The sequence below is a fragment of the Dasypus novemcinctus genome, chromosome 2 (assembly GCF_030445035.2).
Source record: "Dasypus novemcinctus isolate mDasNov1 chromosome 2, mDasNov1.1.hap2, whole genome shotgun sequence".
Taxonomy (NCBI): Eukaryota; Metazoa; Chordata; class Mammalia; order Cingulata; family Dasypodidae; genus Dasypus; species Dasypus novemcinctus.
In genome coordinates, this window is record NC_080674.1 from 160,336,959 (window position 1) to 160,354,122 (window position 17,164).

At 41.5% G+C, this 17,164-nt stretch overlaps 1 protein-coding gene across 1 annotated transcript; it reads right to left on the reverse strand.

The window, feature by feature from the left end:
• Positions 1-2,916: 2,916 nt before the first annotated feature.
• Positions 2,917-16,422, reverse strand: RBM22 (RNA binding motif protein 22). The gene is made up of 11 exons (XM_004471997.5): positions 16,271-16,422; positions 15,804-15,857; positions 14,223-14,252; positions 13,492-13,624; positions 11,049-11,149; positions 10,777-10,949; positions 6,805-7,005; positions 5,630-5,794; positions 4,769-4,857; positions 4,429-4,560; positions 2,917-4,041 (listed from the first exon to the last, which is right to left on the reverse strand). The coding sequence occupies exons 1-11, from the start codon at positions 16,322-16,324 to the stop codon at positions 3,911-3,913; spliced, it is 1,263 nt and encodes a 420-aa protein (XP_004472054.1). The 5' UTR covers positions 16,325-16,422; the 3' UTR covers positions 2,917-3,910.
• Positions 16,423-17,164: the final 742 nt, after the last annotated feature.

Consider the following 17,164-nt stretch of genomic DNA (forward strand, 5'->3'; position numbering starts at 1 on the left):
GGGGGAAGTGGCAGGGTTTAGGGATTGGTGGCTGCTGTTGCTGGGGTAGAGGGCAGACTTGAGTTTCCCGCCTTGCGCCTGGCTGTTGCTGCTGCTGGGGGGAGGGGAAAAGGCAGACTGGAATCTTCCGCCCTGCACCTGCGCAGGGAGAAAGAAGAAGAAGGGTGTTGCCTCATAAGGCATTGTGTGGCGCTATCTGGGAGGAGGGGCGGCCGCGGAAGCATGGCTGCCTAGAAGGGGAGACCCGAGGGCACTCTGCGCCCATGCCGAGCTCCCTTCAGAGGTGGCGGTGAGTCCGACCAGCCACCCTATGATGGGGGCAGCAGCTTGGAATTAGGCCTACCGCGGCCGCTCCCCCGCCGGGCCAGCAAACCACACTTCAGCCCGAGGGGTGACCGCACATGTGTATAAACAAAAGTGTTTTTTTTTTTTACTTTTTGTGTGATCAGATTTGACCACATCTATCTATCTATCTATCTATCTATCTATCTATCTATCTATCTATCTATCTATACATATATATATATTTTTAAGATTTTTATTTATTTATCCCCCCCCCGGTTGTAAGATTTTTATTTATTTCCCCCCCCCCTCCCCCAGTTGTCTGTTCTCTGTGTCTATTTGCTGCATCTTGTTTCTTTCTCTGCTTCTGTTGTCGTCAGCGGCACGGGAAGTGTGGGCGGCGCCATTCCTGGGCAGGCTGCTCTTTCTTTCACGCTGGGCGGCTCTCCTTATGGGTGCACTCCTTGCACGTGGGGCTCCCCTACGCGGGGGACACCCCTGCGTGGCACGGCACTCCTTGTGCGCATCAGCACTGCGCATGGGCCAGCTCCACACGGGTCAAGGAGGCCCGGGGTTTGAACCGCGGACCTCCCATGTGGTAGACAGACGCCCTAACCACTGGGCCAAGTTCGTTTCCCACACATCTATATTTTTATTAGAAAACCATGAGCTGTTGTAACAGATAAATCCCCAAGTTTTAGTAAGCTTATCACAACAAATATCTCATATTACAATGTTCTCCATTAGCTATAAAGGGACTCAGGTTACTTCCATGTGTGCCTCTGCCATTTTCCAGGCATCATCCTCCTCTGCTTTCAGTCAGCACATGGGGAAAGAGCTCACAGGACTGGGTAAGATGTTTTTTCAGGCCAGGTCTGATAAAGACAAAGATTACTTTTCCCCAAGTATACCCCAGCTAAGTGCCCTAGAGAAAAAGGAGATGGAGTTGGTGAACTCCTAAGACTTTTTGCCACCATCTAATTGCCCTTAACTCTGACTTATTTAGGAAAGACTAATTGAGCACCTCTTCTATACCTCAATTTATGCTTCATTTTTCACAAGATCCATAAGGAAACAGTACGTAAAAATTAGAACTCCCGCCAAAAGGCAAGATAAGAATCACAATTGGATATAGCCATATGTATATACGAAATCATTGAATTTGGCAATTATTAAAATGCTACACATAAGATTCACATATACCTTTTAGACAAACTGCTCATACTCAAAAGTTGGTAAAACAAATCACCAAAAAATCCAAAAGGGTACTTAGGAATTACCCTGCACTGTTTCTTATATTACTAGAAATAAAATGAAATTTTCTAAGTGTTCTTAGATTTTTAAGTCTTTTTTTAAAAAAGGCAAGATGAAGTTCTCTAAAGGAAAACAAAAGTTCTCCACAGAAATGAAGAGAGGCGGCGGACTTGGCCCAGTAGTTAGGGCATCCATCTACCACATGGGAGGTCCGTGGTTCAAATCCTGGGCCTCCTTGACCCGTGTGGAGCTGGCCCATGTGCAGTGCTGATGTGCGCGCAAGGAGTGCCCTGCCATGCAGGGGCTCCCCCCGTGTAAGGAGTGCGCCCCGCAAGGAGAGCAGCCCATTGCGAAAGAAAGTGCAGCCTGCCCAGGAATGGCGCCGCACACACGGAGAGCTGACACAAGGTGACGCAACAAAAAGAGACACAGATTCCCATGCTGCTCTCAACAACAGAAATGGACAAAGACGACGACGCAGCGAATAGACACAGAGAACAGACAACCAGGGAGGGGGAGGGGGGTGGGGAGAGAAATAAATCTTAAAAAAAAGAGTATCATATGGGATATATACATCCATAAGCACACAGTTTAGATAGAAGTAATATGGAATTGGCTTTAGGAAAAATAAATTTGTAGATAGTTTGCCTTTCCCTTCAAAATGACTTGTGTTAAGATTTACCAAACACCATATGCTGGGCTAAGTGCTAACTGCTTTTTGTGAAATCATCTTATTTTAAGCTCACAATCAACTTTTTTTTAAGACTTACTTTTATTTATTTCTCTCCCCTTCCCCCACCCCCCCCGTTGTGTGCTGTCTGTGCCCATTCACTGTGTGTTCTTCTGTGTCCACTTGGATTCTAGTCAGCGGACCCAGAATCTGTCTTTTTGCTGCATCACCTTGCTGGGTCAGCTCTCCATGTGTGCAGTGCCACAGCTGGGCAGGCTGCACTTTTTTCACGCAGGGTGGCTCTCTGTAAGGGGTGAACTCCTTGCATGTGGGGCTCCCCCACACGGGGGAAACCCCTGCACGGCAGGGCACTCCTTGCGCGCATCAGCACTGCATGTGAGCCAGCTCACCACATGGGTCAGGAGGCCCTGGGTTTGAACCCTGGACTTCCCATGTGGTAGGCAGATGCTCTATCAGTTGAGCCAAATCCGCTTCCACAACCAACTTTTGATGTAAGTACTAAAAAGGCCTGGATCTTTTTACGATCACAGAATGGATACAGAGATAAACATCAAAACAATCTAAAGCCAGATTTTTAAAAATTCACACATATGTATCTATATAACTTGCTTCTAATTCCCATTGGCCTCAGGTTCAGTTAAAAGGAGAAAAAAAACCCTGACAACTTTAGAAATAAATTCATGACAATATTTGGAAAATTGACCCGTTTTAATCATTTAAAAACGAAACACAACACAACATCTTATCTCCTTTAGCATCTATAATTCAGTTATATCCAAATATTCTAAGACCAACAGATAACCCCTGCCCATGAGCAAGGAATTTAAATGAGATGCTGAAGACACACGAAGGTGAATGCTGGAGATCAAAGTTCCGGCTGTAAGTCACAAGTCTTCCATTCAAACATTCTCCAAAGCTTTTTGTTTCAGTCTGTTAAAGAGTTTTACAGGAAGTTCTTTAAAATAATTTCATGCCAGATACCAGGCTTCTATGATGATATATAGTTCCATGAAAGTTGTGTTTCCTTCTGACTCATAGTAATAGAACGTAATTTTTGTCTTTCTGGTGGCACAGAGAAGTAAAACTGTCAGATTCCTTTAGTAAGAAAGTAGGGGAAAAACAAGAAAAGAAAAGATCTGGGCTGTGCTGGGTGCTGGTTTCTATTTGTCTTTCCAAGGATGTGGCTTCAGAAGAGTTCAATCACACTCATGCCACTACAATGATTAGAATTAGTAATCTTTTTTTTTTTAGATGATAAAAAGGAAAATACCCAATGGACATAAAAATAATCAAGTTTCTTTTGTATATATATTTTTTTACCGGTCAATTTTTTTTCCTTAAATAAAAATACAAAATGAACATATAATTGGGATGGTAACTCCGTTGGATATTCCAATTCATCCAGTCACCTATCCCCCATAAAGACAAGGGGAGCAGGCATTAGGTTTTATTAGTAATGTTATAGTAGTAACCAGATGTGTTAATGGCAGCTTATTTGAGGTCCATCAGTCCTTTGAATACAAGTAGGAAAGCATGGCTGTAGTTCTCTGAATTCCCACATCAGAACACATTCAGCTACCATAGGAACTAAAAAGGAAGAAAAAAATGTATTTATTCCCAGATTAATTTACTGGAATTTGTAAGCGCCCTTTCTTCCATAGAGCCCAAGCGTGGTGGTATGTGCTAGGGGCTGCTGTGTTTCCCAGCATGAGCTCCCATCCTCTGAGGGTCCTGAGAAGGATAGTGGATTGGTCCTGGAGCCCTCATGAAAGGCGGGGGTGGCCCCATTGGGTGGAACATGTGTGGACCAAAACCTGCAGATGGGAGAGAACAAATTTGTCAGGTTTACAGTTGCCTTAACAACTTTTCATAACTCTAAATCTTTCTAAGGTCAAAACAAAACTACATATATAAACCAAATAGATAAGGGGCTTAAGAAAATGTCAGTTCACAAGACTTACTTAGGAATGTCTACCTGTATTTTTACAAGATTAAGACCTCGAGCCAATATGTAACTCAATTACATTACCAAGCTAACTGTTTAGTTCACCTGACAATTTTTATAAACAAGATTTTCTAGATGAAGAAACCAGTGAATTGATTTAGATTCTGGCACAAGTCCCTTATCTTTTCACAGACAGGACTTTCACGAAGACTTCTCTGGGCTAAGGAAGTCAAACCAGAAGGAAGATGAAAGTTACCTGGGGGCGGGGGCGGAGCAATACCAGGAGGTGGTGGCAGGGCAATGTTCACCACGGCTGGAGGACCACTTGGGGGTAGGTTAAAGTAGTTGGCAGAGGCTTCTTCTTCTGCTGCAGGAGGAGGAGGAAGAGCTGGAGGAGAAATAACAGTCAAGGGTTAGGGGGGGAGAATTACGGAACACTGTTTTTACTGCCTTTAAATCCTCAAAGATCCTGCTGGGAGTACAGAGCTGCTGCTTCAGGAGAAGTTCAACCCTCATCTATCCCTCAGAGGACTATCAGGGCAGAATGAGTACCTGAAGGCAACAAGCTATTGGGTAAGCAGGAAGTCTATACTCACCTCCTGGCAGCCCTGGAACAGGCTCTAGCTTGATTCCAGAGTCTGTGGTTCCATCCTTCTCTTTTTCTTTTCCTCTGGCAGCTTGGGATCTGAGAGACACATATAATACACATCAATACACAACGTCAGAGGTTTGCTCCACCTTTGCTTCTCATGTTCTCCACTCAAAAGGAGTTCCTTCACTATGTGTCTCTTCTTCACTGAACACTCTTTCCCCATAAATGTCACAGTACAGAATGAATAACAGCAAAGGTTTTGAGTCAAAAAGACCTGGACTCAAAACTAACTTGCTAGTATTAATAACTAGCAGAGGCAACATATATGTGTTTAGACAGTGCCTAGTATCCTGGAAGCACTCCACAAAGGGAGCTGCTCATATTAGTGATCTCCTCCCTGTCCAAGCTGGAAACATGTTCCCCTTTAAACTTCCAGGGTACTTTACCCATTTCTCTCTTATGCGATCACTACTTTCAAACTTAAATTAGCTATTCCTTTATCTTTTCCACAAGACATCAGCCTCCGGAAGGCAAAATCTAGGTTTAATTCATTTGTAAACCCTCAAACCCACCTCTCATACCCTGGCCTAATACATGGCCTATAATAGTTGCGCAAAAGAAAACCATGAACCTTCCCTTCAAAAGAGATTATAAACCAGAACCCTGAACAAATTTCCAAAGTAGGAGTCTCCCAACATCCACAAAGTCTATTTTCAATACAATCAACTATTGAAAAGAGAATGAAAAACCAATTCTAAAAGGGTCTGATAATTTAAGCCTGCTTCCCAAAGGCTTACTAGTCCCCAAATAATCAACCAGTTTCTTGAAAATCTCCAAGATGATTTTAAAATACCCTAATTCTCACCTTCCCCATTTCACGTTGAGTCTGCGGCCATTGACAATCAACTTATTAAAGGATTTTTCAGCAGCCACTTCTGCAGCTTGCCTTGTGGCAAATTGGATGAAAGCACACTGTTGCCTCTGTACAACAGTTATTGTCCGAATCTCTCCAAACTGGTAGAAATGATTTCTAAAAGGATACACAGAGGAAAATGGGCATTAACAATATACATATATTCCCAAAACACTGAAAATGGATTATTAACTCTTTTACACTGACTCATCACCAAGAAAGTAGAGCCCATACTTATCCACCTTACTACCACAGGTCCTTTACCCGATACCTTATCCGACTGTGCATGCTACCTACTAAGAGGAAAATAACAAAGCTATCAAACACCTCAGGGTTTTTCCCCATTGAAGAAAGGAGCTCGAATAGATTCCTCAAGGATCCTAAGCCTAAACTCTATATCAGGGGTTGGCAAGCTATGGCCCCTAGTCCATAAGCCAAGAATGTTAGAATATTGTTTAAAAGTTGTAAAAAAAAAAAAAAAAAAAAAGAAGAGTAAGAAAAGAGGAGGAGGAAGAGGAAAAATAAAAGAGACCACTTGTGGTCTACATAGTCTAAAATATTTATTATCTGCCTTCTACAGAAAAAATTCCCCAAGGGGAATGCCTAGCTCATTTAGATAGGTTTAATGGAACCAAAAGCAGGTTATAACTTTAAAGGAGTTCCTTCTCCACTTCATCTCTTTGGAAGAAGTAATTTCCATCACTATATGTCTAGATCTCATTCAGCCAAACAAAGTACAAACCAAAAATAATACAAATTACCAAATATGTGTCTCTTTAAAAAGCTAACAATTTCAGGGCTTGATAATCTCAAAATTCTCCCTTTTATAAAACTAAAATCATGCTTGGATGTATGCCATTTTTAAAAAATTCTAATGGGCTATTGGTCAAATGGAACCCCAGTATAACTATTACATTGCATATGCAAGGATGGAATAAGCACTGCTGATGGACATTCCCACTGTCATAAAGCACACGTGATTAAAATTCTAGTCAGTATGATACTAACTACAGAGTGGCTAAAGAAAATGTACTTTTTACAGAATTATTAGTTTGCCTTTGTTTTTGCCAACAAAATATTCTGGGGAGTTAAAAGCAAATAGAGCCCATAAAATTATACCCACATACCTTAGATCTGTCTCAGTAATAGTATCGCCCAGACCACCAACATATAGTGTGGTGATAGTCTTATCCTCTGGTGGGTCCAGACGAGGCATTGTTGAAGCCCGCTTTAGAAGCTTATCTGCCACAGGGTCATTGATTCCGTAATATCGGTCTTTGATATTCTGATCAGCAAGGGGGTCATCTGGATCTGTAGGCTTCTCATGTCTATGGATTAAGAAAAGAATAAGGCATAAATGTGAAATAAAGGGAAAAATTTTACAGATATCAACCAACGGAACCGTATATTAAAGTCCCAAATACCTACCCTAGAAAGTCTTTTGAACTTCAAACCAGAGCCATACCAAAATGTAAATAGTGAAACAGAATTAATACCAGGGGATTTATAGTATCACTCAAGGACTTCCTAGCCTCATAAATGTCATCTAAATGGCCATCTAGGTGCCAGTTTCCTTAACAAAGAAATGCTTTTGTCAAGTTCTACCTCAAAACAAAAGGGGACACAAGTTACCCCTTTCTAGGTCAATGGTTCTTAATGTATTTGAAGTCTTACATTCCACTAAGAATGTACTTAAAGCTATTGACCCCATCTCAGAAAAAAGCATGTATAATTTAGTGGTGGGGAGTGCTTTAACCAAACCTCCAGTTATGAATTTCTAATCCAATGTAGGGAAACATTTTCAAGATCTTGTGGTATATGGAGGTTTCTTAAAACCTTACACACAAAGCACAGGAAACTAAAGGAAAAATAGATAAATGGGACGTCCTCAAAATTAAACACTTTTTTTTTTTTTTTACCAGTAAGCACTAGTTTTACTCCAGAGGAGGATCATTCAGATTTACTCCAAAAAAAGTATGCAACCCTTAAGCAAAGCTTTTCTTCATTTAAAAGGAAAACAAAAACTATACAGTAGTCTTTCCTTATGTTCATTGCACAAAATGAGTTCTGCTTTTAGAACTTTGACACTCAAAATATTTTTTAACAATTTAAGATCCCAGCTTTTATAACATTTTTCTACTCCAAAAAACCCTCATAAGTTTTTCTTTAGGATGGTGTAGAAACCAGTATTTCTGCACAATTCACTGGAATTTTTTCTTCGTAATAAAATCTCTGTAAAACCAAAAACAAAAGAACAAAGGAAAATCCTCTACCCATCATGGTTTCTGCAGCTATGAATGTACTTCTTAGCTTATAGCTGCTTTAGCTACTTCAGACTCCATGTCTGCTAAAATTAAACACTTTTGTGCTTCAAATGACTTTGTTAAGGTAAAAAGGCAGCTTACCTCAATGGGAAAAAATTTTTGGAAATCGTATGTCAGATAAGTGCCTGATCTCTATGTTATAAAAAGAGATCATACAACTTGACAATAAAAATACAAGCAAAACGATTAAAAAATGGATGTTTTTCCAAAGAGGAAAAAAAAAAAAGGCCAAAAAGCACATGAAAAGCCCAACATCACTAGCTAGTAGGGAAATGTAGATCAAACCCACAATGAGGGAGTGGTGTGGCTCAAGTGGTTAAGTGCCAGCTTACCACTACAAGGTCCTAAAAAAGAAAGAAAAAAACAAAAAAACAAAAAAGCCACTACAATGAGATCATTTCACAGCTTACAATGTGGCCATTATTAAAAAACAAACAAACAAACAAAAAAACAGAAAACTACAAGTCCTGGAGAGGATGTGGAGAAATAGGAACACTCCTTTACTGTTGGTGGGAACATAAAATGGTGCAGCCTCTGTAGAAGATATTTGCCAGTTCCTCAGGAAGCTAAATACAGATCTGCTGTATGATCCAGCAATCCCGCTACTAGGAATATATTCAGAAGGACTGAAAACAAGGACACGAACAGACATTTGCACACTGATGATTATAGGGGCATTATTCATAACTGCTAAAAGATGGAAACAACCCAAGTGTGCATCAACTAATGAATGGATAAATAAAATGTGGTATATATGTATGATGGATTCCTATTCAGTTGTAAGAAGAAATGAATTTGGGATACTTATGACAACATGGATGAACCTTGAAGACATTATATTGAGTGAAATAAGCCAGATACAAAAGAACAAATATTGTATGGTCTCACTAATATGAACTAAATATGAGTAAACTCAGAGCATAGGTTACTAGGAGACAGAATGGGGATGGAGAAGGTAGAGCTGAATATATGTAGAATGTTTAATAAGGTTGATTGTAAATGTGTGGAAGTCGATAGTTTATGGTAATACATTATAATGAGTATAACAATGCTGACTTATAAATGCGATTGTGGCTGAAAGGGGTAGTCTAGGACAGTTTGTGGGTAAAATACACCAAGTTTAAACTATGGACTATAGATAGTATAATTATGACGTTCTTTCATCATTTGTAACAAATGTGTCATAAAATGTAAGGTGATGGTGGTAGGGCAATGTATGACGTATGGCAATTCTGTATGGTATGCATATTTGTAAACTCACAACTTCTCTTTTAAAAAAAAGCAGAGACCACACCTTTCAGCTCTTGATGGGCATGAGCATTTTAGAAAGATACTAACTAACTGATTAAGGGAGTTAGCAACTGAAGGAATTCAACAAAAAGGTTGACCTTTCCAAAGGACTGACTCAGTCATGGAGGCAGGTGTGGATCCTGCAATGCTTTTTTATCTGTCACTTTCAAAATGTTCATGAACGCTGACACAAGCTTCCCATTTTATAAACAAGAAATTGAAACACAGAAAAGTTAAATGGTTTGCCCAAGATAACATACACTATTATTCCCATAACACATAACAGCAGGAAATAGCTAAGGAGTCTAATTTGTTAAGTGTTAGCTCTTAGTCATATATAAAAGCCATTAATAATGTTACACTCAGCACATTAGTTAGCAGCCATGACATGCTACCAATTGAGACCTGAAATTTGTTCATCTTTCAGCTAATCCTATTAAAACTGTACTTCTTGGCTAGCTCATGGGCCCCTTGAGGACTAGAAATTTACTAGCAAATGTTCTCCCCTGTCTGAAAGGGACAAAGCTGAATGTACAAAACTTTCTAATAACCCCCAGCTAAGTCCATCTTGGAGCAGAGGTGTAAAAACTGCAGCTCTGATCAGTTTATGCTTGTGGCACTCTACTTTAGACATTATAGTCCACATATCCTGCCACCAACCTAAGTGCAGCAGGTATCCAAATCTTCGACTTCCACCACAGACCAGACCCTCTTCTTTATTCTCAGTGAAATCAACATCTTCCAAATCACCCAGCAGACCTGATATGTCTTCCCTAGTTACCCTCCACCTGTCCCCTCATGGTCTCAAGGTTCATCTAGTAAAGTCCTTCTCTGCTTCAACCCTTCCTTTAAGACACTGCCAGATCAACCATCCTGGTGGATATGCTCATCAATTTATACTTATCCCAGTAGCCTCCTACTGCCACCAGTCTCTCCCCTTCAAACTCACTTTATCTTCCACCAACAAATTAACCTCCCTAATCCACTGTTCTCATGCCCTTCCCTTTCTCAGAAGCCTTCAATTCCATTCTGCTGCCTACAGGACTAAAGGCACACTCCTCAGCCTGAAATTCATACCACCACCCCCCACCAACAAATTTTCTAATTCAGATATTTAGCAGTCTTGACTGAAGCATACTCATATATTCTTTAGAAGTCTGGCCTCTTTTGAATTCAATTATACATTGGGATTCAAGTGATTTATACCATTATTATGAAGACTTACATCTCAGGAGAAACTTTTGGGTCAACATCTGTACTATTTGGTAAAGTAACTTAGTTTAAAAGGCATAATGAAAGCTCAGTTTTAAGTAAAAACTACAATTTAATCAAGCTCTTCTAAATATAATAGTACTAAAACATGAGACAACACTAGTTGCACAAGCTTTTAGATTTTAAAGTAGACATAGTGTAAATTAGTATCTCCTACTTCTTAAACGACTAATCATCTAAAATCAAATATTAAAAATACAGTTTAGCTCTTGCCTGTATGGGCACTCCTCTCCTCTCTTACACTCTCCTTTCACCCAGAAAGAGCAAATGTGGGGTCGATTCCGTTTATAGTAGGGTGTGGTCCGGGCTAGTTTGAGCAACATGTCACTGGTGGATGTGGCTTTCCCCAGCATGCCAACGGGCCGTGTTCCATCAGAGTTGGAAATCTACATGAGAATGACCAATTCAAAAGATAAATTATATAAACTGTGTCACTTTACTAGGATTTACAAATATAAAGCTACATCAAGAAAGTGGCAGCACACCTCTCTTTCCATATTCTGTGTATAGTACTCTTTGTTGACATCTGACTTTGGCATGTCATCCTTAAAAGACAAACCTGCATCGCGAACCTGGATGGGCAGGCCTAGTATAAAAGAAAGGATGAAAACGAAACAAAGCAAAACATATATTTAAAAACATATTCATATCAAATATGCAGCATAGAATATATCATCGCCCTTCCCTTATCTACCCTCCCATCAGGTAGGAGAGGCTCTAGTAAATTTTTATTTGAAAATTTTAACACCATCAATCTAAGAGTGCCACAGATTATTCTAAGGAATTGCCCATATTCCTGACTTGTCATGAAATTTGATGAAAGGAATGTTTTTAAAAAATCTTTTAGGGGAAACGGACTTTGGCCCAGTGGGTAGGGCGTCCGTCTACCATATGGGAGGTCCACGGTTCAAACCCCGGGCCTCCTTGACCCGTGTGGAGCTGGCCATGAGCAGTGCTGATGCGCGCAAGGAGTGCTGTGCCACGCAAGGGTGTCCCCCGCGTGGGGGAGCCCCACGTGCAAGGAGTGAGCCCGTGAGGAAAGCCGCCCAGCGTGAAAAGAAAGTGCAGCCTGCCCAGGAATGGCGCCGCCCACACTTCCCGTGCCGCTGACGACAACAGAAGCGGACAAAGAAACAAAGAAACAAGACGCAGCAAATAGACACCAAGAACAGACAACCAGGGAAGGGGGGAAATTAAAATAAATAAATAAATCTTTAAAAAAAAAAAAAAAATCTTTTAGGTGAACAAACTTTGATTATAGTCAGATTAACCTGTAAACTAGTAATGCATAATTACTAATAACAAGATAACAAATAATAACAAGATTTAGTTAAATATAAAAAGAGGTTTACTTTTGGGCCTGTGCCACAGATCCTCAATGAAAGCCAATCATATAAGGATCACATTATCCAGGACCCTTAACAAACATATCATATTAAATTATATATGGTAACTCATTAGCAGGGTAACTTTTGAACTTAACACATATCAACTCACACATTTTCCTCTTCTCTTTTACTTTGACGTATAATAAAAACTCTTGTTGGAAAATTATTTTTCATAAAAACAAAAAAATGACCTGCAGTTAAGAAAAAATTAAATCACTCCCAGAAGCAGTTACTTTGAAACACTAGCAATATATAATATACATGGTCCTAACAACACAGGAGAGGCAAAAATCTAAAGCACAGTTAATCTGTGAGCTGACGGTTGGTTATGGAAAAAGTCTGGATCAGTAAGAGGCCCAAGGCAAAGAAATTATTGTTCCTAGGATTGACACCTTTTACCTCAGAGTGAGAGTTTGAGATTATTTTTTGTGAATCCCAAAACAGAGATGAATTATATCTGTAAACTGGCCTGTTCCTCTGGGTGTGATGCCCTTTGACTATTTGGATTCAGTTGATGAGTCCTTGATTAAATTACCTGCTAAGATTAGGCTTTGATTCTACTATAACAGTAGAGTGTAGCCTCAGGGTCCAGTCCCTGCCCCCTTGGTGGGCTGATATAAATGGACACACAGAGAGGAAGACATGGAAGAGGAGATAGGGGAACAGATGTGGCTCAGGCAACTGAGCACCTGCTTCCCACAAGAGAGGTCCTGGGTTAGGTTCCCAGTGCCTCCGAAAAAAACAAAAACCAACAACAAGCAAAACAAATGAAAACAAAACCAAATAAAAAACTGAGCTGTGGCTCAGTAGGTGAGTGACAGTTTCCCACACACCAGGTGCCGGGTTCAATCCCCAGTACCTAAAAAAATAAATAAATAATAGGAGGATATAGCTTTGTCATGTTTGATCCTGGGGCTCCAGGGAAAGATAAGCCTTTCACTGGATAATTTGCAGCTGAAGAGAACAGACCAGCTGATAAGGCCTGGAAAGAAACAAGCGCTATGCCAGACTGATATAGGAAGCCCTGAGAAACGAGCCCTATGCCAGTCTATGGCTGAGACTGGAAGAAGCTGGGCCCACAGAGCTGTTAGAGGAAGAAGGAAGGAAAGACCAGGAAGAGATCACCAGCCATCTTGCTTCAACACGTGGCAACTGACTTTGGTGAGAAAACAGCCTCGAACTGGACCTTGTAACTATAAGCTTTTACCCCAAATAAATACCCTTTATAAAAGCCCACAGATTTCTGGTACTTTCCATTAGCACCCCTTTGGCTAATATACTCACTTTGGCTACAGGGATGCACATGAGGGAGGTTTAGGCCATTTCTGAGTAATTCCCAACTTTTCCTCAAGTTCCCTAGTGTTATTTGGGAAATAGCCTAGCAAGAGTCTCCTCTTCCTAGGAGAAGCAGACCACAGTACATATTCCAAAACTGGTCAGACCAGAGATAGGGTGAGAAGTGGGAGACACAAAGATTGATCTGTTTTCTAGGGCACGTGCCCCTGCATATTTTCAGATCTATTTAACAGGGAAAACATACCATATTCTAGGTCCAAGAGGCAGGTCTGACAGACATTCTTCAATTTGCTGCAAGTTTGGCATACTTCGGTCTTCTTGAAACGCATGCGAACCCCAGGACACCAGCGAAACACTGTGAATGGCCTGGCACAGATCTGGAACACAGAGCAAGAGCCACAGGGTGTTGATGGCCCTGACCTGGATAATTAATCCAGATTTATTAACAACAGAGGATTCAAAGACAGGATTCCTGAATCTAGGTGTTGGAAACGGATTTAACAATCACCTCATCTAAATACCATCTGATGTTTCAACCCTATTTATAACACCCTTCCCAAGTAGTTTAGAGTTCACACATTACAAAAATGAAATACTCAGAAAGTAAAAGCCCCCCACCCTATAGGTAACCACCATTATTAACTAGAACCTTCACCATTTGGGGGGATATGGGTGGTTATCACACACATATACTTCTTTGAGTATCTTATGACAAAGTTTCTTCCTCATCACCTAAAATTTTCATGTGGATAGTTATATATAATACTTGGTAACAAACTCAACCCCTACTTTAAAGAGCTCATTTTCTGACCTCCCACAAAAAAAGTTACCAGCCAATGAATACATAAACGATACATGAAAACTGTGTAGCACTGATTTTTATTGAAGGACCTGAAAATACAGCAAATTGAAGGCATAGTTGGTAGACAAAAGGAAAATAAAATAAAATCATTACTCTTTAACAAATTTACTTACTTTGCATTCCTTCCCATACTTTTCTTTGGTCTGAAATAAAAAAATAGAAAAGAACTGGAGTTAACAGAAAGAAAACCAGATGCCTGCTTCATTCCTAAATACAACTCAAGAAATGTGTCTGGAGATCCCTGGCATCTAAAGAAGACACAAGGGAAGGAGGTGTAGCTCAGTGGTTGAGTGCCTCCTTCTCATATACAAGGTCCCGGGTTCAATCCCCGGTACCGCCTAAAAAAAACAAAAAAACAAAAGAAAAAGCTAAAAGTGATACAAAAACAAACAAAACACAATTCCCCCCTCCCCTTTTTAATGAGAAAGGGGGGTATATATATTCTAACTGATGACAATTCATTATAATCTTTCTCAAGAATTTTATGAATCTAACACCAAGTAACTGCATATCTTTCCATAGTTCACCTCTGGCTCCCAAGTTCTCTCCCAAGAACTAAAATTCTTAATGGTCACCATGATCCCCAAATCAAGGAGGATGTGGCCATGGCCAGCCTATCTTACAAAGTTAAGTCAGAAAGCCACTATTCTATGCTGATGCCATGTATATAGTAAACATTCTGTTCCTATAAACTATCCAAACACCTTGAACATACCAACATGTCAATACCTCTGAGATTCATCACAATAATACAGCCCAAATCTAATTCTTAAATGGCAGTTGCCACTAATTTTACCCTTTTTTTTCCCTCTCCCCTTCCACTCCCCGCCCCCAGTTGTCTGTTCTCTGTGTCCATTCGCTGTGTGTTCTTCTGTGACCACTTCTATCCTTATCAGCAGCAACAGGAACCTGTGTCTCTTTTTGTTGTGTCATCTTGTTGTGTCAGCTCTCCGAGTGTGCGGTGCCATTCCTGGGCAGGCTGCACTTTCTTTTGTGCTGGGCAGCTCTCCTTATGGGGCGCTCTCCCTGTGTGTGGGGCTCCCCTACGCGGGGGACACCCCTGCATGGCAGGGCACCCCTTGCGCGCATCAGCACTGCGCATGGGCCAGCTCCACACGGGTCAAGGAGGCCAGGGGTTTGAATCGCCGGCCTCCCATGTGGTAGGCGTATGCCCTATCCATTGGGCCAAGTCTGCTTCCCTTAATTTTACCCTTATTTATAAGGAGTAGTGTGTATTTCCCCTCCCATCCCACCCTTACACACACATTTAAGAAACTACAGTGGCCTAGCGGCCAAAGAGCATTCAAATGGGAGTCAAGAAACCTAGGTTTGATCCTGGTTCTCATCCTAACTTGCTGAGGTCCCTCCCTGGAGTCGGATTATGTGAAGGCAAATCCATGCTCCACCCCTTACTTGCTATGTGAAAAGATACTTCAACTCTCTGAGATACCGCCTAGGTAAATAAATGCTGAGCATATACTAGCTATTATAAATTCTACATCACAGGATTATTGCTGAATTCCAAATTGAAATAAACATGACAGTCCTTTGCAAACTGTCCTTCGCCTTGGGTTAACAAAAAAGCATCATTACTGCTGCCCGGATATGAGACACACTCCATCGATGGCATGCAAGTACCACAACAATGACAGAACATGAACAATAACTCCCGCTTCACATGTGATCACACTCACCATTCGAATATATGGGTTTTCTCCAAGACACGTCTGGCACAGTATGGGGAAGTCCTGGTGAAAATGGAAAGTATGGTTGAGGACGAGTCTCCGAAGACCCTGGCATCTCAGACACTCCTCGGGGGAAGGGCAGGAAGGGTGGAGGAAAGGAAAGGGCAGGAACCCGAGGTCCAGCAAGGGCCGGGTCGCTGTCTGCACTTCCGGCAGGCGGCAGGAGAAAAGAAAACCAGCTCTAAAGGGCTGGAGGGGTTCAGGGATTGAAAGAAGGATGGCCCAGGGCATTGCCTGTTTCTTCCCTTCAAGTCTGCATGAGGGCCTCCCCCTAGCCTCCTGCTGCGGCGAAGGTAGGCCGCGGTATTGGCTCTTCCCCGGAATTCCCTCGGCCATGCCACAGGCTCGTCCCTGCCCGCCCGCAGGAAGCCGGGCTTCGCCGCCTCTTTTCGCGCCCCTCTAGCGGGCACACTCACCGCATCCTCCCAGTTCTGCCTGTTGTAAGTGTTGGAGCCCAGAGAGGTCGCCATCTTGAGAGCGCCCGGAGGCAGCAGTGGCTTCCGAGTTGGGAGAGAGGACCGCCACAATCCCGTCAGGCCCCGAGGCGGGCTCCGGCCTATCTACGTCTTATTTTCGCGTCTAGTACACCCTTGGGGGCGGGGCCTTGTGCGCCATGACGTAACCCGTTCTGGGCATTTCTTAACAATTGGAGCCTTGGTGTTTTACATCTTGTTAACGTTCGTTCTACCTAGTTGAGGTGAAGAGTCACAAGTATATAAAATGGGGTGAAAGGGGAGCGGGTGTAGCTCAGTTCTTATAATGCCTGCTTCGTATGTACAGGTCACAGGTTCGGTCCCCGGTACTGCCTAAAGGAAAAAAAGGGGTAGGGAGGGCGGTGCGAGGCTAATTAGAATGAAGAACTAAGTAGTGAATGAGAGGCAGGGATTAAAACAGAATTGGCTACCAGTCACTGAGCGCTTTTATAAACAGCAGTTTTATTTCGCTATATTCACATACCATACAGTCCATCCAGTGTATAATCAATGACTTTGAGTATAATCACAGAATTGTGCATTCATCACCACAATCAATTTTAGAACATTTTCATTACTCCAAAAAGGAAAACCCTGCATCCTTCAGCAATCACCTTTCTTTTTTTTAACAAATAAATTTTATTGATACACATTAATAAAGCATACAATTCATCCAAAATGCACAATCAATGGTATTTGGTATAATCACATAATTGTGCATTCATCACTTCAATCATTATTAGAGCATTTTCATTATTTCAATAATGGAAGTAAAAAAGCAAATGAAAATTCTTCATCTCTCGATCTCTCTATGTTGGGAAGTCCTTTACTGTCAGT